Source organism: Mobula hypostoma, chromosome 9, assembly GCF_963921235.1.
Source record: "Mobula hypostoma chromosome 9, sMobHyp1.1, whole genome shotgun sequence".
NCBI lineage: Eukaryota > Metazoa > Chordata > Chondrichthyes > Myliobatiformes > Myliobatidae > Mobula > Mobula hypostoma.
In genome coordinates this window covers 32,134,306-32,157,347 of record NC_086105.1, presented here as the reverse complement: position 1 = coordinate 32,157,347, position 23,042 = coordinate 32,134,306, and the positions used below count along the sequence as shown (strand labels likewise).

The 23,042-nt window shown below is 36.6% G+C and overlaps 1 protein-coding gene across 3 annotated transcripts in view; it reads left to right on the top strand.

Annotated features, from left to right (window-relative positions):
* Positions 1–21,440, top strand: part of LOC134351621 (protein kinase C and casein kinase substrate in neurons protein 2-like) — a 106,877-nt gene extending 85,437 nt beyond the window's left edge. For all 3 annotated transcript variants that reach the window (XM_063058017.1, XM_063058019.1, XM_063058018.1), the window contains 4 exons: positions 7,614–7,741; positions 10,234–10,335; positions 11,787–11,980; positions 13,197–21,440. In XM_063058017.1, coding sequence (XP_062914087.1) covers positions 7,614–7,741; positions 10,234–10,335; positions 11,787–11,980; positions 13,197–13,309 — 537 coding nt within the window. In that variant the 3' untranslated portion in view covers positions 13,310–21,440. The remainder of the gene's footprint in view (positions 1–7,613; positions 7,742–10,233; positions 10,336–11,786; positions 11,981–13,196) is intronic.
* Positions 21,441–23,042: the final 1,602 nt, after the last annotated feature.

Genomic DNA, 23,042 nt, shown 5'->3' with positions numbered 1-23,042 from the left:
TGGGTTGATGGTGACCTTAAAATCACCACAGATCCTGACAGACCCATCCTTCTTGGCTACTGGGACCACCGAATTTGCCCATGAGCTCCACTCAACCTTGGAAAGAGTTCTTTCAGCCTCCATGCGATCTAGCTCACTTCCTACTTTATCATGGATGGTATAAGGAACCATATGGGCTTTGCAAAATTTGGATGTGGCATTTTTACTTAACACTATTTTACCATTAGTATGTTTGTGTTTTCCAATGTCATTCTTGAACACTGCTGTGGCATCATCCAGTATCTTAATTCGCTTTCAGTTGACGCTATTGTAGGGGATGTGGCATGCAAGTGGTGAATGGATCTCCAATCAAGTTGTGGTTGTCTCAGCAAATCACATCCACACAGTGCTGGCTCGCCTGCTGTTACCACATACAAACCCAGTATGGCTTGTTGGATATTGTATTTCACTGTTACGAATGCCATTCCTACAGGAGTTATCTTTTCTCCAGTATAAGTTTTTAGTTGGATATCTGCAGGCTGCAGTTCAGTATACTGCTCAAACTCATTTTATGGAATGACTGAAACAGCTGAGCCAGTGTCTAAATTTTAATTAATTTGCCATTCACTTCTGGTGTAAGCCACATTGCTTGTCTCTTGTTAGTTTCCATATTGTAAATCTCAAGGTTACCCAGTCCTGGCAACACACACTCAGTAGGCCAGGCAGCATCTATGGAAAAGAGTACAGTCGATGTTTTGGGCCAAGACCATTCCACAGGTCCTGTGGAAGGGTCTCAGCCCGAAACATCAACTGTAGAGTCCTGCAGAAGAGCCTTGGCTAGAAATGTTGGCTGTACTCTTTTCCAATGATGCTGCCTGGGCTGCCGAGTTCCTCCAGCATTTTCTGTGTGTTGCTTAGATTTCCAGCATCCGCAGTTTTTCTCTTGTTTGTGATTGAGCTACTCAGTCCTATGTCACTCTAATCATTATCAGATTTTTCATCAACAGCATGCAAATTAATGCTCTTTTTAGAACTGCAACTTGACTCTTTAGCTTTTTCTCTGTCCCGTGTAGTCCATTTATTTTTGTCTGCCCAACCTGCTCTTTGTATGTGTCCTACTTTGTTGCAGTTTCTGCAACTTTCACCTTTAAACCTGCATTGGTCTGGTGCACGTGAACTCCTGCCAGAAGAGTAACGCAATTTGTTTGGCCGGTAGGTTTTTGATTAGACATTGCAATCCTGTTCACACTCACATTCATTCCTGACTGTAAACTCCATTGTGTCTGTCTGCTGTTTCCATTGATACAGCGATTTCAACTGCTCTTTTAAACGTGAGTTGTGCTTCAGCTAGGAGCTGTTTTAGAATGCTTTCTTGTAAGGTTCCACAGACTCATCACTGAACTCTCAATGCTCGGACAATTTCTTCAATTCAACCACGCAAGCTAAAATGGGCTCCCCTTCCTTTTGATTCCGCTTATGAAACCTAAGGTGTTCTGCAGTCAACATGGTTTTGGTTCAAAATGTTCCTGCATTACTTTCACATTATCAGTAAAGCTCATTTCTGCTGGTTTGGTTGGAGCAGCCAAACTTCTAAGTAAATTGTATGTGTTTAACACCAATGCACTTGGCAAAGCTAGCACTTGCTTTTCATTGGCTATTTCATTTGCTTCAAAATAGACCTCAATTCACTTAGTATACAATATGCGGCTTTCTTTTGTGCAATCGAACGTGCCTATCTTTCCAATGTAGCTAGCCATGCCTGCTTTTTTTCTTTATTTATGATTATCACCCAGTGCTCATGTTCTGCCTTTTTTAACTTGACTGTGTCTGTCTCTTGAAGAAACTTGTGCTGCTTTTTTTTTTACTTGACTATTTCTCATGGTGCTTTTTTGTTTAATTTTAACATCTTGCTGCGCTTCAGCAGGTAGGCAGTTGTCACGGGTTCATTTAAGACTTCCTTGTTGGCACTATTATGTTTTGTAACTATAAAACATAAAAACTAATTGAAAGGAAAATAAGGAACCAGAGCCAGGGATAATTCGTATCTGGTTCATTTTTACTTTGGTGAGACATGAACGTGTGATGTGGTGGTTTGATGATGCGTGCCATTCACATAGTTTTACATGTAACCCATAATGAATTATTTAAATGAACAAGAATGCTTAATCAAACAATATATTTACAATAATACTGAAATATTAAATAGACAACATATCCTACTCTTCGTCATCAGGTATGTCTTTTGCTACTTAGCTACCTAACTTCTTGTAGAACCCACCTTAATTAAGCATTATTTACCATCTTAATCTCTTAATTTTTTTTGTATGTTTCTGGGAATGGTTTTGGAGCACTTTCCCACAATAAAGGTGCAGTAAGTCGCCCTGAAGTAAAATATCAGCCTTGATTTTATTGAATAGAGGGACTGAGTGACCCACTACTGCTACTGATACTTACATAACTACAGGTTATTGTTCTTATTCTTGCAGTTGCTGTTGACGTGATCAGTCCTCAGTCACTACAGTAGAGCAGCAATGCAAGGTTAAAAGTAGAAATGAAGCTGGAAACAATTGTCAGAGTTAATGTGCTGCTTTGATTTAATATGAATTTTACTCATAGCTGGCATACATTATGTTGGCATATTTAAATGCAATTCAAAGGTTAATATAACATAGATGGTGTTACATTTTGTAACTGTTTCTTCCCATTTTATTTCTGGCTATCAATGATCAGGATGAGGTTAGTATTTCTTTTGCTTCAGCCAGTTTTAATGAAAAATATTCTTTAATTGCTCAAATAATTTCCGCTGATTCATGTTCTCTGACCTGCTGAATATATAGTGCCTATAAAAAGTATTCACCCTCTTGGAAGTTTTCATGTTTTGTTTTATAATATTGAATCACAGTGGATTTAATTTGGCTTTTTGTTTTACATTGATCAACAGAAAAAGCCTTTCGTGTCAAAGTGAAAACACACCTTTACAAAATGATCTAAATTAATTACCAATATAAAACAAAAAAATAATTGATTTCATAAGTATTCAGTCCCTTCAAGTCAGTACATAGTAGATGCACCTTTGGCAGCAATTACAGCCTTGAGTCTGTGTGGATAAGTCTCCATCAGCTTTGTGCACCTGGACACTGCAATATTTCCCCATTCTTCTTTAGAAAACTGCTCAAGCTCAGTCAGATGCATGGGCATTGTGAATGAACAGCCCTTTTCAAGTCCAGGCACAAATTCTCAATTGGACATTAAGCCATTCCTGTGTAGCTTTGGCTTTATGCTTGAGCTCATTGTCTAGCTAGAAAACCAATCTTCTCCCAAATTGCAGTTCTCTTGCAGATTGCAGCAGGTTTTCTTCCAGGGTTTCCATGTATTTTGCTGCATTCATTTTACCCGCTACCTTTGCAAGCCTTCCAGGGCCTGCTGCAGTGAAGCATCCCCACAGCATAATGCAGCCACCATCATGCTTCACGGTAGGGATGGTGTGTTTTTGATGATATGCGGGGTTTGGCTTATGCCAAATAAAGCTCCATTTTTGTTTCATCAGACCATAGAACCTTCTTCCAGCTGACTTTAATGTCTCCCATATGCCTTTTGGCAATCTCTAGCTGAGATTTTTGTGAGATTTTTCAACAGCGGCTTTCTCTTGGCCACTCTCCCATAAAGCTGCAACTGGTGAAGCACCCCCAGCCAACAGTTGTTTATGCGAAGTCTCTCCCATCTCAGCCACTAAAGCTTGTAACTCCTCCAGAGTCATCATAGGTCTCTTGGTGGCCTCCCTCACTAGTCCCCTTCTTGCACAGTTACTCAGTTTTTGAGGATTGTCTGCTCTAGGCAGATTTACAGCTGTGTCATATTCTTTCCATTTCTTGATTGACTTGCGGTAAACTGTATTCCAGGGGATATTCAGTGACTTGGAAATTTTCTTGTATCCATCTCCTGACTTGTGCTTATCAATAACCTTTTTGTGGAGTTGCTTGGAGTGTTCTTTTGTGTTCCTGGTGTAGTTTTTGCCAGGATACTGACTCACCAGCAGTTGGACCTACCAGATACAGGTGTATTTTTACTACAATCAATTGAAACACATTGGCTGCACGCAGGTGATCGCAATTTAACTAATCATGTGACTTCTAAAAACCAATTGCCTGCACCAGTGTGTCATATTAAAGAGTGAGTACTTATGCAATCAATTATTTTGTGTTTTATATTTGTAATTAGATAACTTTAAGGATCTGTTTTCACTTTGACACAAAAGAATTTTTCTGTTGATCAATGTCAAAAAAGCCAAATTAAATCCACTGTGATTCAGTGTTGTAAAACTACAAAACATGAAAACTCTGGGGGCGGGTGAATACTTTTTATGGGCACTGTAGATAACACAGTTTGCAGAAACATGTAAAACTTGTGGCTGAAAGCGCATACACTAAATATGACTAAACTTGTCAATTTTTGTTTAATTGTTAAATAGATCAGTAAGGCAGTAGCTAAAAAGTGTCCATTTAAAAGAAAATGTTAATTTTTGTATTTTGTTTTCTTTCTTGTCTCTGAAATATGCCTTTATCATTATTGGTTAAGTGAAATGCAGTCACTATTGTTGGATTGATAATTGAGCTGTAAAGTCTTCATAACTAACATATGAATGACAGATATTCCCCTTCTGATGGATGAGGGCGTATGTTTAAAAAAAATCTCATAGATGTTCATCTTCTGTGAATGGTGTTGGTGCCTTGATTTAAAGGTAGTGTCTCCTGCAATGCAATAATACCTTCAGTATAATATTAAAACTTGAGTCTGAATATAGATCAACAATATACAATCACTGTGACCAAGGGATGAGAGTGCTACTGTGGAGCCTTGCTGAACCACTAACCTCACTTTATTCAACTTCTGTCTTTCTTGATTTTTTGCATGTTTGGAAACATTTTTTAAATTTAGCTTGAAATACACTTAAAGGCACCATATTTGGCTTGATTCTTAAAAAAAAAACAACAAACTTGGAAAATCTTTCAGCAATGTGAATTGAGGTTGTGCAACTCAGACCTGGTCATAATGACTTGTAAAATTGTTGGAATCTTATCTGTCAGCAATGACCATTTATGATGGAACCGTAGGTAGAAAAATTTCTGATGATACTTGATGTAGAGAAGAGAATATAAATGAAGCATAATTAAATGTTTTGTGCTGCAGGAGAATGATTTTAAAAACCCAAGTTAATCTTGATATGTATAGGAAGAAGTACAGTCGACGTTTCGGGCTGAGACCCTTCGTCAGTACTAACTGACTTTCAGTTAGTCCTGATGAAGGGTCTCGGTCCGAAACGTCGACTGTACTTCTTCCTATAGATGCTTCCTGGCCTGCCGCATTCCACCAGCACTTTTTGTGTGTTGCTTGAATTTCTAGCATCTGCAGATTTCCTCGTGTTTGCGTTAATCTTAATATTAACATTTTGAAGTGAGGGGAGAGATGAATGGTTGCAATGGAGGAGTCCAAGGAAATTGCAGGTTTTCTCACTAATAATGGATGAAAAGTTGGGAGAATTCAGTAGTCAAAGACTGTTTGAGGAATTTAAGACCAGCGAACTTGCAAGAGAAAGATGGGGATTAAAAAAAAAATAAACAAGTCAAAATCTGATGATTTGCACAAGTTTCACATCAGTGTTTTGGATGGTGGTATTTGTACCAGTTGACATTTAACAGCCTGAAAAAGTTTAAAAATCTAGAGTTGAGTGACAATGTTTCATGATCATACAGTGTTCAATTCAGCTTGCAACTCTACAGATTTTTTAAAAAAAGCAATGCCATGTTTTCATTGATCTGACTGATGGCAGATTCATTCTAATATTCATTCGAACAGAAGAAATAGTGTAGCCAGTTAACCTCTCGAGTCTGCTCTGCCATCAGTCAGAATATAGCCTACCCATCTAGGTCTTTACAGCACTTTCCCACACTCTTTCTGTACACATTGATTCCCTTGTGATTTAAACATCTGTCAGTCTTTTTCTTGAATATATTAAGTGACCTCTTCCATAGGTCACTGGGAGCAAGAATTCCGAAGATTCATGATCCTCTAAGAAAAATTACCTTTTCCTCCAACTGAAGTAGTTAACCCCTTATTCGGAAACCATTACCCCAAATTCTACATCTCAGCATTCATCTTATCAACTCTCCTCAGAATCTTAGGTTTCAATGAATATAGGCCAAACCTTTAATCAGAAGTCCACCCCCTTTTCAAGGAATCAATTCAATGAAATTTTCTGCAGTGCCCCCAATGTAAGCACATCCATCTTAAATATGAAAACCAAAACTGTAAGGGTAGCAAGAGCTCTTTAAAGGTGCATCAAAGCTTCTCTGCTATTGTACTTCATACCCCTTGCAATAAATGCCAATATTTTTTATCTTCATTCCTAATCACTTGCTGTACCTGAATGCCAATAATTTATTTCAAGTGCTAGGATTCCCAGATTCCTTTGTACAATAACCTTTTGTGGACTCACTCTAATCTCCAATCTGAAAATGACCCAATTGTTTTCTGTTAGTTAATTATTCCCATAACTATGCCAGTATCTGCAGCCCTCTGTGCTCTTATGCTTTGAACTTCTGTTTGCACCTTATCAAATGCCTTTTGGAAATCTAAAGAGATTATGTTCACTTGTTCCCCATTATTTAACTAGTTTGTTAAATCCTCTAAAAACTCCTGCAATTTTGTTTCTTCCACAAAACCATTTGGATATGATCTGATATATGGCAAGCGGCATGTGCCACACAAGTGTGAAGAAATGGCCATTTCCAACAAGTACGAGCCTTACTTTCAACGTTTGTTGGTACTGTGGTATGCCTTCATGAGAAAGACTATAGCAATTCACCACCACCACCATCCTATGGGCAATTGGATGTAACCCTAATATTGTACGAAAAATTCCTTGTGACTGCTATGTAATCAGTTAGAATAGAATAGAATATCTTTATTGTCATTGTTGTGGAGCAATGAAACACAGTTTAGCAGCTCAACATTTTGCAGCATGACAAAGAATATATACATAAAATAAACTCTAAAACCTCAGGAATGCAGTCCAAAATTAATAATATATGGATGGGGGGGCGGGGTAGGACTATTGCACACCTGCCATTACTGGAAGTGTGATGCATTTAGCTGACGCTGTCTTAGGAGGGGAGGGGGTGTTATACATTTCACTGCTTGTGGGTAGAAGCTGTTAAGGAGACTCTTTGTTTTCGTCCTTAATGCTCTGTATCTCTTCCCAGAAGCTAGGGGGGAAAACAGGTGATGCCCAGGATGAGTAGGATCCTTTGAAATACAAGTAGCCTTCTTTTGAAGCTTGCCAGTATAAATGTCTCTGAGGGAGGGTAATGTTGTGCCAATAACCCGCTCTGCTAATCAGTTTTTACAATTTCAACATTTTCTATTTGAATTTATAATAGAATTTCAGGTTTACTTTTGCTTCTGTGTCAGGTTTTGAAATACACTGAGGCAGCTTACAGAAATCGCACACTGGCCTTATTCCTGATTATTTTGAAGATGGCAACAATTTTTAACTAAATGTGGCAACATTTAATATATTTAATTGGCTAAATGTGCTGGAAAATTATTTTTTCATTCAGTGTTACTTATAATAACAGGAATGGAGTGTAGATGTCAATCGCACACTCGGCAGGAGAGAAAAGCCGAAAAAGACTGGAGATGGAGTGATCTTGACAAGCGTCAGTCAGACGGGTGATCAGGGAGTCCAGCCGTCAAAATACAACAGGTAAGAGGTTGAGTAATTGCAAACTATTGTTAGCTCACCATTGAGGAAAAAATTAACACAGAATATTCCTCGACAGTGCATATAGTGCATATAAGTATTTTGGTGACTCTTTGTACAGAATACAGTGATACAGCAAAACTGAGTGCGCTTGTATATGAAATGCAAAGTTCCTATGCAGGTATGACAAGTAATTAGGAAGGCAAAAATAATGTTGGCCATAATTGCAAAGGGGATATGGTATTAGAGTAAAGAAGTCTTGCTTTAACTGTGTAGGATGTTTGAATGCATCGGTATATTACATACTGTATAATACATATGGAACACTTTTTGTGTTTGTATATGGAAGAATATACTTGCATTGGTTCACTGAGTTGATTCCTGGGAAGAAGGGGTTGAATTAGAAGGAAAGATTGAGAAGACAGGGCCTCTGCTGTTTGAAGATTAGAAAACCCAGAGGTGACTTGAAGCAGATAATGAGAGGACCCTCAGGAAAAAAAAAATTAGAATAAGGGGACATGCATGTCTCCTCTTCCTTTCAACAAGGTAATGGCCAATCTTTTGCCTAAATGGTGCAGTCCTGCACGATTGATGAGGGCAGGGTAATAGAAGTTATCTGTATGGACTTTAGTCAGACCTTTTTGACAACATGTATGGGAGGCTGATCTGAAAAGTTAGATAATATGGGATCCTGGGTGAGCTAACCAATTGGCGAAGTGGTAGGAGTGGGAGTGTGGTGGTGGAGGACTGTTTTACAGATTGAAAGACTGTGCCACAGGGATCGTCCTGGGTCCCCTGTTGTTTCTCACCATTACCAACATTTGAATGAGAATGAAGATGGTACCAAAATTTGTGGCGTAGTGGACAGTGAAGAAGGTCTTCTAAGATTAAAACAGAATCTAGATCAAATGGAAAAGTGGGAAAAGGAAGAATAGATAAAATTTAATTCTGAGAATTTGAAGTGATGCATTTTGAGAAGTTAAGCCAAGGCAGAGGCCTGGAGTGTGTTGTTGAACAGAGATCTGGGGATCAAAATATATAGTTCCCTTAAAGTGTTGACACAGCTGGATGGGTGGTGAAGAAGACATTTGGCATGCTTATTTTCATTGGTCAGGGCAATGAGTATCAAGACTTGTGATGTTATGTTACGGCTGTACAAGATGCTGGTGAGACAGCACTTGGAGTATTGTGTGCAGTTCTGATGCCTAGCTCTAGGGAGGATGTCATTAAGCTAGAGAGGTTGCAGAAAAGATTCACAAATCCGCCTTGAAAATGACAGAGGAGGTTGAGGGACATGTAATCTGCTCGTGATGTTCTTACATTCATACTGACATTCGCAAATTCTTGTCGTGCTTATCAAATTGTGCAATGTTTATGAAACTGGGGCTTCTGTAGAAAAGCCTGGATTCTTTAAATACATTACTGTCCACCCCTACAGATCTGAGTGGAACCAGGCAACCATTTAGCGATGAACTAAAGATGTTAATGATTCAGTTGTAAATTTTTTAGTTAATAGGCAAGTTTAAGATTTGTCTTTTTTAAAAAAGTATTCTGTACAAATTGCACCGAATATTTCTGAGATTATTCTCAGTCAATTTCTCAAGACTGAAGTTTCACAGAAGTCATTTTACTGCTTGACTGTACCATTAGAAAGATATCCAGATAATCTGTGGAGGTTTGCCAATGTGTCTGAATCAAACTTAAAGACCCACCAGCATTAGAGGTTGTTGATTGAATCATATGGCTTGGCAAGGTACAGACAAATCATTGATAAATTTCTAATTAGACTGCTAACTGGCATGTTGTGAGCAATGCCACTTTAGATGTAAAAATTTACCTTGGTACCAAGATGGTAGCGTAGCAGTTAGTGTGACACTATTACAGCTGGGGCACCGGAGTTCAGTCTTGGCATCCTCTGTAAGAAGTCTCTGTACGTCCTCCCCATGGAGTGCTCGAGTTTTATCGGGTTTTTTAGTTTCCTCCCACAGTCCAAAGACATACTGGGCAGGTTAATTGATCATTGTAAATTGTCCTGTGGTTAAATTGGGGTTGTCAGGGGTTGCTGGGTGGTGCAGCTCAAAGGGCCAGAAGGGCCTATTCTGCATTGTATCTTTAAATAAATAAAAAGTCCAGATAGACTGAGATAAATATCTGCAGAACTCTTGACTAAAATTGCAATTACGCAAAATCTTGAAATGCAGAATATGATTTTTGCTGATAAAGTACATGTATGTTGGGATTTGACTGCATATGCTAAAAGCAGGAGAGAAACTATACTGAAATACAAGAATGTATTAATTAGCAAAAGGTATTGTTATGTTTTATGGATTAGTTTGTGTTTGGAAAAAGTCATTGCTGGTGCATTTAATAACCGTTTCATGAAGCTCCAGCAGCATGAGTAACCTTATTTCTGACAGCTGACGGAAGAGTACTGATTGAATGTCATTGTGAAAGAAACCTGCTCTTAATGAAGTTATTTCAAATGACATTCTTAGTGTCCGGAGTACTACCAGCTCGATACGTTCCAGTTGTAACCCATTTGACGAGGAGGAGAATGAAAAGCCTGTCGATGAGAAGGAGAACACAATTCCAAAAAAGTCGGTGAAAAATTGTTTTTGAACTTCACAGTTATGTTCTTCTGCTTAACATTTCCTCATTAAATCAACAAAGACATTGGACTGATTAATGCATGGATTTCTGCAGAGCTGTGTATTTCAGAGATTCCAAATGTATTGTTTCTTCCTTTAAACAGTTATCTATTTGGAGTCTTAGTTTTTATACTTGTTTCTTCTGACATTAAACTATGTCACTTTAACATTGCTTAAATATTGATCTGCTTTCCTTATGCTTATGTGTATTCTGTAATGTTCTTGAACTTGAACTGGTGTATATGTCTGCGTGTTGACGTTATTTTTTTTATAAAACTTATGATGTTCAGTTTATGGAATCTGCTATTTGGTAGAAACTAACCACTTGAGTTAGACAAGTGATTAATTTTGTCATAATACTCTGCTTCATAAGGAAAAGGATATGCTATTTATTTTTAATAATCAGGGGAATACATATTTACACAAGTGTCATTAGAATTTAGATCCAAGGTAATGAGTTGAGATCATGCTGCTCTCTGCCATGATGAATTGATCCATTTTATGGCTTAGTGCCCAAATCTGACTGTGGCCCTTAAATACTGAAGCATTACTTATTCTTTTCCATACCCTTACAGGTAAAGGTTGGTGTTCCATTTAAATTTTTGCTACTTTTTGTTGCTAAACAGTGGACATGAACAATTTGTTCAGTTGCTGCTCATTATAATTAAACCTAATCTTGCCTCCACCATTTATCCACACAGGCACAGTTCCATCAGAAACTCACAAGAATAAGAATCCAGTATATTTTTCACATGTTGAGGGCAGACACGTTATTCTTGCCTCACCTATTTAAGTCAAGGTTGACTACCCCTGCCTGCATAGAGCAAAAATCAAACTTCCCCACTCTGCAGTGTACAGCTCAGTTAATTTATTTTTGAACTAGTTTTGATCTAGAATAGGAAATTAGTTTAGTAGCATAACTGAACATAAACCAAGTATCTTTATTTTTGGACAGTAATTACTGTACATTTATTTTCATGATTGTGTGCTATCATTATTGAATAATCAAAAATTTCTTTCATAGTACTTTTTTTTAACTATTGATCCTGATGTGATTTCAAATTGTATGGAAGGTTTGATGCCAACTCTCAGACCTTACAAGCTCCCAAATTCCATCACTTTCATTGCCAAATCCACTCATGGCAAGAACCAGAATTGCTTTTCTTATTATGGAAAAGGACTACGAATCACTGAATGGTCATGGGCTCTTTCACTGGATGTGCTTAAAATACAGATATATTCCTCTTTCTTTAATAATATGTTTAGCTTGTTTTGGAATGGTGTGATAAATTGTTTGCCTTGATTATATCATCTGTTTAAATTGTCAGAAGTGTACTAATTTGAGAATGATTAATGGTCATTGCAAATTATGTTAACTACTTATTTTGTTTTGTTAACAGTGTTAGTACTCATGAAAAGAACCAAAATTACACTACTGATTGGTCAGATGATGAAAGCAATAATCCCTTCAATTGCAATGAGACAAATGGTGACAATCCTTTCGATGAGAATCATTCATCAGGGTCAGAAGTGCGAGTACGAGCATTATATGACTATGAAGGACAGGAACATGATGAGCTTAGTTTCAAAGCAGGTGACTATTTATGTATTTCTAAATGTAAATCTGAATAATTTCACTCCTGGAACTGACAGAACTACATTTAATGGATGGAGATTATTAGAGGAATTACTGTTTTCATATTTTTATGATGGGTGGAGGAGGAAAGCTCAAGGGTGCTGAAAAAAAGTGTTTATTCTGTTTTTAATTATTGGGATATTGGGCCAATTATTCAGTAACAGATATTCTGAATAGATTTCAGCATGTATGTTCATACCAAGAGGGGAATTTTGCCAATGTTAAATAAATAAGGAGATTATTGGTGTGGTGAAAGGAATAAAAAAAGGAAAAAGGAGCTAGAAAGGCTGATATTGCCTAAAAGTTGGCAGTGCCAAGCAAACTAATGAGTATGATCAACATGTACTCTGCTTCCAAATTCATTCGTCATTTAACACTTTTTGAAAAAAGATAAAGATTAGCTTTATTTGCCCTATGTACATCAAAACATGCAGTGAAATGCATCATTTGCCTCAATAATCAACACAGTCCAGCTATGTGCTGGGGGCAGCCTCTATGTGTCGCCATGCTTCCGGCACCAATCTAGCATGCCCACAACTTACTCTAACCCTTACATCTTTGGAATGTGGAAGAAAACTGGAGCACCTGGAGGAAACCCATGTAGTCACAGAAGAACATACAAACTTCTTATAGACAGCAGCAGGAATTGACCCCGATCTTCTGATCACTGGCAGTGTAAAGCATTACGGTAACTACTACACTATCTGCCACCCTAACCAGTGAAGTTTTAGATATTGGTTAAGTTGTGCAGTCCAGATGGATTGCAACCTGGGATGTTTGGAAAGTGCTGATCACAGCCAGTCTTGAATGATGAAAATTGTTCAAAAAAAAAACTGGAAAATTGCAGGTGTTGCAGTCTTGTTCAAGAGGCAGATATGCTTGGAAATTGGTTTTACAGAAGTGTTGGGATTCTGGAGGAAAATAAATGTTTGGTCAGAAGTGCTCTAATAATGAAGTGTTTTCAGGACTTAAAATAAAATCTTATTTGACAAACCATTTTGGGTATATAAATGATGTATGTATCATCTACCTAAAGTATCTGTATTAAAAATATTAGATTATAATTAAAGTATAAATTGTTTAAGATAAACCTTTTGTGGAAATGCATATTTCCTGCTAAAGTTAGGCATTTGTTATGTTTATCGCAACTAACTTGGTGTTCTTTCTGTAACAGGTGATGAATTAACAAAAGTAGAAGATGAAGACGAGCAGGGTTGGTGCAAAGGGCGACTAGAAAGTGGTCAAGTTGGCTTGTACCCTGCCAATTATGTTGAAGTTATTCAGTGATGTAGAATGTACCAATGCAAAATGCAATCTCTTTTCAATTTAAATACACAGTTACATCAACCTAAAATAAAATATATTGGTGTAGAGAATGTACAAATTCATTATAGTAGGCGTCATTTCTTCAGCTACTGCTTTGCTTTGAGAAGAATCAAGTTTTTAACAGTGAACGAATAGGCATTTTAGCAGGCTGGCATCCTCTGAAGTTCAGCTAAAGCTTCCTGGTAACTGTGATATTGGATTTAAATATTATCTATTAGTCCATGACAATGGCAAGTTTTGTTTTCAAACATACAGATTGTAAAAATTGATTTTAATAACTTGCCTTGTGTGACTGCTGAATATCCACTTTAATTGTTATGCAACCTTTCTATTAAGTGATTTCCCTTGCCCAGTTTTCCATTTTTGAAAGAGAAATCAACTAAGTTGTCTGTTTTCAATGTTATTTTTTAAAATTAAGGCTTTCAATATTTTCCTATTAGTTATTTTAATATTTAATTTTGTTGCAGTTTCTCTTTTATAGAAATGGCATTCTTTTAAATGCATGAGGTATTGTAAGAAAGAATGATCTACTTTGATTTCCTCCCTATAGTGTAGAAATATTTAATCATTTATAGCTGTGCAAAACCATGTGCTTTGGTGTGCTAGCTAAACTTCCTGCACCATGTATTCAGCACATCAGTGAAACACTGGGATGCGTTTTAGTTAAGTACTACTGCACTTGTTGCCTGTTACTTTAATGTGATGTATCATAATTGATATATATCAATTGAAATAATGTAACGTTAAACTTAGGCAGTCTGTATTGTGAAAATTGTGGATTTTAATGTGGCTGCAGAATACAGGACTCCATGATTTTTAATATGTTCATTTGCTCCTAACCTTTGGAAGAGTTAATGTTAGATGTTGAAGAGAATGTATTCCAATGTTTCGTTTGCTTTCAGTTGTTAGTACACTGTTCTGCATATCTCTTTGATAACTGGAGAGTTTGAAAATCTGCTTTAATATGCAGCATGGAATCCTCCTTTACAGCAAAGACTGCAGAACTCTTAACATGTATTAAAAATTCACATGAACAAATAATTTGGAACTGGTGAATGTTTTCTAGTGCAATTTTGTTCAGTGAATCCTTCCAAGTATTCTTCACTGCTAGGATTAAACCAGAAATTGTGTGCAGTAATAACAAGGTAGACTTATGATTTAGATTATGAGGACATTTTTAATACTATTCTGGCCAACCATCTAGCTGAATGGAATGCTAAAACTCTACAATTTTAGGTAAGTAGCTGTATTGGAATACCGTGTATTATAATCAACTAAATGGCTGGTAGGCTTTTTAAAAAAAGTCATTATTTGTTCAGCTGGTGTGAAATGACGGTTTTAAGTATTGCATTTGTGTCATTTAATTCAGTAACTTATTAAATGATGGTGCCTTAGAAAACTTCTTCTCAAATGTTTTTGTAGAATCTATAGACAATGGGTTTCTTTTTTAAAAATCTTTTTTGTACACTAGTTTGAGGGTGAAATTTTAAAAATTAAACCCATCCCTTGACTCCAATATTTTGAATTTCCAGTAAGTTGGCTTTTACAAAACTAATTAGCTTTTTAACACATAGGTTTTGACTTTTAAAATTTAGTAGCACTACCAAATACTTGATAAAAAGTCTTGTGAACTAAACTATTTTTAACACCTGTTTGATACTTCAATCCATTTATAGAGATGTTTTTTTTTGTACAGCACCCTGAAAAATTCCTGTAGATAGTAGAGAATGAAAATATCAAACAGGAGAACTTGGAGTCATCTGATCATATGAACACGTGAAGTATAACAGGAATAACACCTGAATCCATTTAGTAGCATTATAGGTCTGATTGCAACCCCAACTCTGCAATTCAGTCTACCTACCCACGCCTCTAGATTTAAAAAGAATCTATGTCTGTCCTGAAAATATTAAAAGCCTTTGTTTCATCATCCTCTGAGGTAAAGAGTCTCTAAGTCTTGTAGTAATGAGGGAAAAAAATCTCACCTGAGTCTTAAAAGTACAGCCCTTGATTTTTAAACGGTGACTACCCAGTTCTAGATTCTCACATAAAGAGAAACATTCCCTCTGCATCCATCCATTTGGGGCATCTCAGGATTTTAAATATTTCGGTTGTCTCCTCCCACTCATCTAAAGTCCAGCAGATACAGCCTTAGTCTATTCAATGTTTCCTCAAAAGGTAACCCAGCCATTCTAGTTAAGTCAGGATCACCTTCTCTGAGCTGCAATCAACACATTGATATCTTCCCTTTAAAAGGGGGCACCAGTACAGTACTCCAGATGTGATCTCAATTTCCACAGCAATAAGTCATACTTTTTAAAACTTCCCAGTATCCACATACCAGACTTTTGCTCATGCACACCAGAACACTCATATTTCTCTGCAGACCAAAAGTTCTCTAATCTCTCACCATTTAGATTCTTTAATTTTCCAATCAAACTAGACAGTTATACGTGTTCCGACATCTAATTTTCAGCAGTTTGTCCACTTAACCCATCTGTAGCCCTTTCCCTTCTTATGTCTGTTTCATAATATTTACAATTATTTTATGTTATCAGCAAGTTTAACAGCCATCCCTTCAGTTTCTTCATCCCCGTGATTTTCATCAATTGTAATCAGTTGAGGCTCCACCACCGACAACTTTAATGACATCCTGGTACCAGAAAAGGACTAATTTACACTCATTCTCTGTTGCACTCTATCTTCTATCCATGCCAACATTTTACCTATTATGCCATAAGTTTTGATCTTCTGCAGTAACCTTTGATACTGAATTTTATCAGAAAATAGGAAGTAAGATAGAAAATAGTTATAGGAAGAATGTACCTAACAGTGAAATTAGAAGATTTTGGTTTCTCCTATTAATTAGAATGACAGGGTATGCAAATGGAGATAGGAGGTACAGTGAGGCTTTAGAGGGTTTTAAAAGAAGGATGGAGATCCTATACTGATTATTTGAGGATATTGAGACAGTGAAACTTTGTTAAAACTAGTAAGACACTGCAACAGATTTTCAAGGTTTTAAAGGAATGATCTGAGGAGCCTTGGAGAATACTGGGAAAATAGTGGAGTTAAGTTTAGGAGTGTGACGTAAACATTGTCTGATAGGTGGAGTGATGGCTGTGGAAGTGAGTCAGGTGGTGAGTTGAAAGCTCAATTCAGAAGCAGTTTGCATACCAAACCTGTGCATCATCTGATGAGGTTGATGAAATCCAGAGTTGTGTAGATTGTGGTTGGACAAATAATTGATTTGACAGCCATTGTGCACACTTAGTGACTGCCAGTAAAAATATACCTCAAAATGAAACTCCATGGTGAAAGAAACAACACAGCAGGGTCTGGTCAGTTAGCATCTACAAAGAGTTAATGTGGAGTTAACGTTTCATGCTTGAGTTGTCATTGGAGCATGCCAAAACTCCTCCCTTCCTGCCACAACCACCACCACTTCAATGCCATCTATTGGTGAAAGCAAGACCATTCCAGCAAAATGAGAATTAACGTTTTGTCCCTATACTAGCAAATGTGGTAGCATCATTAAACATATAGTTCTATGTGTGTTTGAGTTCGGAATTTATTTACACTGTTAAAACTGAATGGACATTCCACGATACTGACTTTCATATTTTTTGCTTTGCATTGCAAAGGACAAATAACATTACTGAACTGTATTTACATTCAGTCTCATAACAGATGTGCAAATTGGTAATCAGTCACAATGAATTCTGATTTTTTGTTTCCTTTTTATGATGCTACTGAATTGAACAATGGAATTTTAATGAATTTTAATTCACTGCAGAGCCTTTCATGTTTTTGTTGACAAGTCAATTATGTTGAGCCTTTAATCTTAAATGTACCACTTTAAAGATAAATTTATTCTTTAGAGGTGAATAGATACTGACATTAATTTCAAGAGTGGTGAAATGTGGTGGAGGTAGTAGTGATATAAATTGTCAGTATGTTTGTAGACCACATTTTATTCAGGATACATTGGCATGGGACATCAAAATACAAATTTTCTGGTGGGTTCTACCGCAGACATGAATATAACTAGACACAACAGTTTGAAGTTATATATGGGGATTGGCTATCTGAAATCCTTCTCTAAACTAGGAGTCATGCACATTTCTAGTCAGGTGTAAGAAGTATCCACAACCTCTCAGTTCTCCTGTACCTCATTCATAAAACTTCACCCAGTGGCAAGGATTGGATGGAAAAGTGACCAAAAGGCATGCAGGTTTGTGGGGTCAACAAGCAGTGCACAGAATTAAGATGCAACAACAGGACACATAATTCGTTGTTGGGAAATTATATTAGAACACGTACCTTGTAATTGACAAACAAAAAAAATAGCAGTTTAAGCATTGTTAAGCTAAAGTCAAAATAAATTCACCTATTGCATTATTTTTCTCATCAGAAAATGTGAACTTTTTTAAGAGACTACAATGTATACCTGAGTAAAATCAAAATGGACATATTGTACATCTGTTAACACATCGACAATGAGATACTGTACATGGAACTATTTTATTATCATGATGCTGAGATACATCTTAGGATGTGCTGGGACACATCATCAGTATTGTAATTTGGGGTCATTGGGTGTTTCAAGTCTTTCAACATCAGACACCCTCACCTATGAGACCCAGCCAGGGTTAATCAGGCCCCACCTTATGTCCCAGCAGCATTGGTCTATGGGGCACACCTCCTGATCCGTAGCTACCTGAAGGCCTGCTCAGCAGCCTCTGTGACAGTCCTGATGGTTCTTTTCTTTGCGGCCCCTGTAATGCCATGGAGAAGAGAGTAGGTTCTATAGGGTGAGCAGCCAGCAAATCCTCTACACTTCACCTCTATAGGCTTGCATTGTGACTTCCACACCTGTCTCTGGCACTGCTCTACCACCTCCGGGTATCTGGCTTTCTTGTGCTCAAACACCTCCTCAATCCAGTCTTCCCAAGACGCTGTCAGTTCCATCATGACCACCTGCATTGAGGTTGACACAATGCTGATGTGATAAAGTCAGGGAACTTTAATTGCTTGCTAAAATCGACTTTCAGTTGCCCGTCAGATGCTGTGGTGAGCAAGCCTGATGGTGATTTAGGCTGAGGCTGTAGTTGGTCTCCAGCTTTGACAAAGGCTGTGGGATTTCTGTATACTATAAATATGCTATGATTCTTCAACAGATCAGAAATTATTCCCATCACAGCAGTTTTTGGGCAATTCTAAATGCTTTGTAATTAATTCAAAAAAGGAACATTAAAGAACAGCCATAAACATTGACCACCAACAACAGGAAAGAGGCAAAGTGGAGCAGAAGACAAGAGATTATTTATGTTGATTTGATTCTTTAACCATCATTATCTATATTGAATAACTTTACCTTATTTAGTAAACTTGTTTTACTGAATAAACCAGTAGCAGTTTACTCAGTGCAAGTGTATCTCAAAATGACAGACCGGGGGAGATAAAGGAAGGCATAGGAATCAGCAGGTCAGATAGAATCTTCGAAGTTCAACATCCTTAGTTGCAGTGCATTGTATCAACACTACAAATCTTCATGTTAACAAATTATTTATCTGCAGTGTCTCTATCAACAGCTGACAAATCCTATTCTTAGTGCTTGATGTCATTAAATGTTGTTTATAGAATGCATATGATACACAGTGAAAAGTAATAGCTGCATGCCTTCCTCCCATGTATGAAGTTCCTGCCATTCACACTTGCCAAATTTCTATCATACTCTGTTTCCACTAGATGTCACGTTGTATTTGATGTGCTGTTTAGTCTGCCTGTTTGCCATTTTTCCAGAACTGTTAGCATCTCAGCATCAAGTTCATCATGAAACTCTAGGAGTTAATTCCTGAGGTGGCTGACAATTTGGCTTTTTTAAAAAGGTTGTTTGAAAACATTATCACACCCAATGTTCTGGATGAAAACAGTCAAATTTTCTTTGCCACAGGAGTAACTACAGACCCAATATGCCAGTGAGATATGAAATTTTGACTAATGCATTTTAGATGTTCCAATATTTTAATTCTGTAGGCATTGTTAGATCCTAAGAAGAAAGAAGAATAACTAGCAGCGCCTTATTGGCTGTAATCCATAAGTTCAAAAGGTACATGAAGATCCCGAGTTAACAACTTCTAAAAAATGAGCCTGCAGCTAATTCCACTATGAAGTGTAATACCAGCATCAGTACACAGTCAGGAGCATGACTGTTTTTCTCTTTTCCCTCACTTCTAGACATTCTTCAATTTTGTCTGACTTTCAGAGAGCTCTCCTAGTTATAATAGCTTCACAACTTTGTCTGCCTAGTCTCATTCCTTCTGTTTTCTTTTTGTGTTCATGGGAATTTCTATTGATGGAAAACGTTATTAGTCCTACTTGCTGTTTCTTTCCTCTTGATAATTCATGGTATGATTAAAACAGGCCTGTCCTTGTATTTCTTTCAATCCTTTTTTTGAAGGCAAGTATTCCAAACAGAAAATGCTAATAAATTTATATACCTGTCAGCTAATAGCAAGTTATTTTCAGACAAATTTCAGTAATTAGATTTAGGATTAAGAGAGAAAATCTGCCTGACGCAGTGTTATGTTCATATAAAGAAAGTTGATCAATTGCTTTCTGAGGACTCCTATTGGAGATATTCCCAGATGACCAAATAATTAGTATTATCCTAAACTCTATTGATCTGTATTGAGATGTGATCAAAAAGTTGCAATAGATAGAAATCCTTTTAAATTTTCTATTACTTTGCTTAAATTGCCCAATAATTTTATGGATTCATCATTAGCACCAATGAAACTGTAGTAAAACACCTGCGCTGATGCAGGGTTTTGACCTTTCTATTCCTTTCTCCCACAGATGCTGATCGACCCACTGAGTTGCTCCAGCAGATTGTTGACTAATTAATAAATCTGTTTTAACATGAACATTTAATTGAGTACCTTGGTTATCATATTTATCAACTCATTGAATAACTAAGTATGATAACACTTAGCTGGCTTAACTGCACATTTAATTAAATATCCATAAACCTTTAAGTTTTAAAGATTTAGATTGTAGTTCCTGAATATACAAAGGAATTAGACAAAATACCACAAGCAGAGGATACCAGTTGATTAGAACTTGCAATTCTAGATAAGACTATACAATATGAAAACCAAAAATTCTATATAATGAAATATTCTGATTTGTTAAATAAAAATTGATAACTGCTATTTGATTGATTGTATTTAAATTTCTAAATATTAAGGATTATTCAAATTTAACTAGTTTTGTTACATTTCAGTCATTTTTAGCATTATTGTTGCAACTGTTACTAAAGAATAAATTTGATTGCATTTGAAGTTTAAGTTCATGACAATATTCGCATTATAAACTGAAAATGAGTTTAGGTCAACAAATTAAATAGCTGGTTCCTACTGAAATTACTGGGAAAAACTTCTGATGAACTTTGATATGTTAATCTAGTAAAACATTTCTTCTAACTGGTGAATTAAGATCAAAGGAATATTCTTAAAATTAGAGCTCCTCCATACAGGATCTAAGCTAACAGAAGTAACTTTTCAACTAGATATAAATAAAAACTGGCTATGTCTTAGTCTTGTGATTACATTGTAGATTGCTGTTGATTGTGATCTGCATGAGTTGATTCAGACCTGGCTTCTTTGGTTTTAAAAATTGCATGAGTGCATGCAAGTCCTCGCACTACTTAAACCTTAAATGTTTTCAGATTATGGAAGGAGAATAATAAGAGTAATAATTATGATACTTGTGTTCTAGTATTTTTGCCTTTGTTGAAAACCTTAGTTGTCATGGCAATTATGAATATGAAGCAAAGCAATAATGAAAATGAGTGTGTCTTCCTGTTGTTTCATTGATATTACCACTGACATGGTCAAAAGAAGATTATACCCTTGAGTGAACTTGTGCTTCTTCCTGAAAATAAGTCAGCCCAAATTCTGTAGTGATGCTGAGGCCTAAATTCCAAATTCCACTAACTGTGGTTACAAATAACTGTATTTGCATCATACCATGTACTTTATGGAAATAAGATGCTAATTCGTGTACTCTTTGTCCCATTACCTTATATTTTAAAAAAAGCAACTGCAAAAGTGTTCCACCTTACCATTCTATGTAAAACTTGGACAATGTTTCCTGAGTTATCTTTTAGTTATTCTAATAAAAGGCACCTTTAAAACATCGAGAGGTGGAAAGAGAAATATAATTAGGACTTGAATTTGTTCTAATATTGAGAGCTCTAAGTTTTCACAACAATATTAAAATGAAAATGGAGCTTATTAAAGTGTATAATTTCAAAGGTTATGTATTTTTGCCCAGAAATTGGAGCTTAGCCTTTTTGGTATGCTGAACAAGTGCTGTGTGTAGTATTAGTACCTTGCAATGTATCGGGAAATTGACAAATAACCTGCTTAGAAAATGGAGTGCCTTGAGTTACGAGTTAGATTGCAGCTGCCTAAAGGACCTCTGTCTATGGAAACCTGAGGGCAGCTGCAGGAGGAAACAGAACTGCAGTCGGGGAAATTGCAGAAGAGAGGATACAGACAGTATATAGGGTTGAATAGTGCTGCCCACCCACCTTATAATCATTAACATAGATTCAATGCCTTCGCAAGAGATGGACTCATCATACTGACACAGACAGACAAACTAGTGTGTACATCTGTTGCAAATTAATAGAAATTCTGCAAGAGATATGTGGGCAATAAATAGGCTGGAAGAGAGTGTACAGAGAAATGTATTTGATAAAACATTGACTTTTTAACTTTATTATGATCCATTGCTGATCCACAAGGCTTGCCCATTGATTTTCTTGCATTTTAAATGCAGGTGCTGGGTTGCACATATTTCTGTTAGTAAATGTGGAAATGGCTATTGCCACACTGAATTGTAATCATTAGAAATGCTTTGTATATCAGGCAAGATTCAGACAAGCTAAAGTGAATTTCAGTTTTTTCTCCTGTTGTATCATCTCATTTATCTCAAGCTCCTGTTTATCGCCCATTATTTCAGTTATTTACTCTCAAAATTCATTGGATTTTTTTTAAAAAAGGTATTTGACGTTATAGATATTCCTGATTACTCAGCTTGTCATCAACTTTCCTGATTCCATTAGTACCCGAGCTTGTCTTTTCTGTTGGAAGGTCCACACTGAACTCAGAACAAAAGGCAATATACTATGAATCTAATTCAGATACGATATTAACAGAAAATGCAAACAGCAGGTCATGTTACATCTAATGGGAAGGCCAGCCATTTAGCTCCTCCAGCCTTTTACACAATTCACTGAGGTTGTGACTGATCTGTGGCCGAAGAATACAGGCCAGAATTTTCATCATGTTCTCCAAGAGTTTAAAACTACCAATGAAACTAACATTGATTGCACTCACAATTAAGTAGCCACATGACGTGAAATTTTATGATGTAAAGGAAAAATTGCTCAGTTGAATAGTTAAATAAGGTTATAACCTACTTTAAATATTTGAATGAAAAAACAAAATTCTGGTGATTTGCCACTGCTGTTATTTTTTAGTACTGTAATTTTTATCAGTCCCTATCCCTGATTAAATGTTAAACTTCTCAGGATGTTGTTTTCTTACTCCAATGGAAATAATGCAGAAATATTATTGTCTGTACTTAATTTGCATCATCACTTAAGAGCTTGCACAGCAGT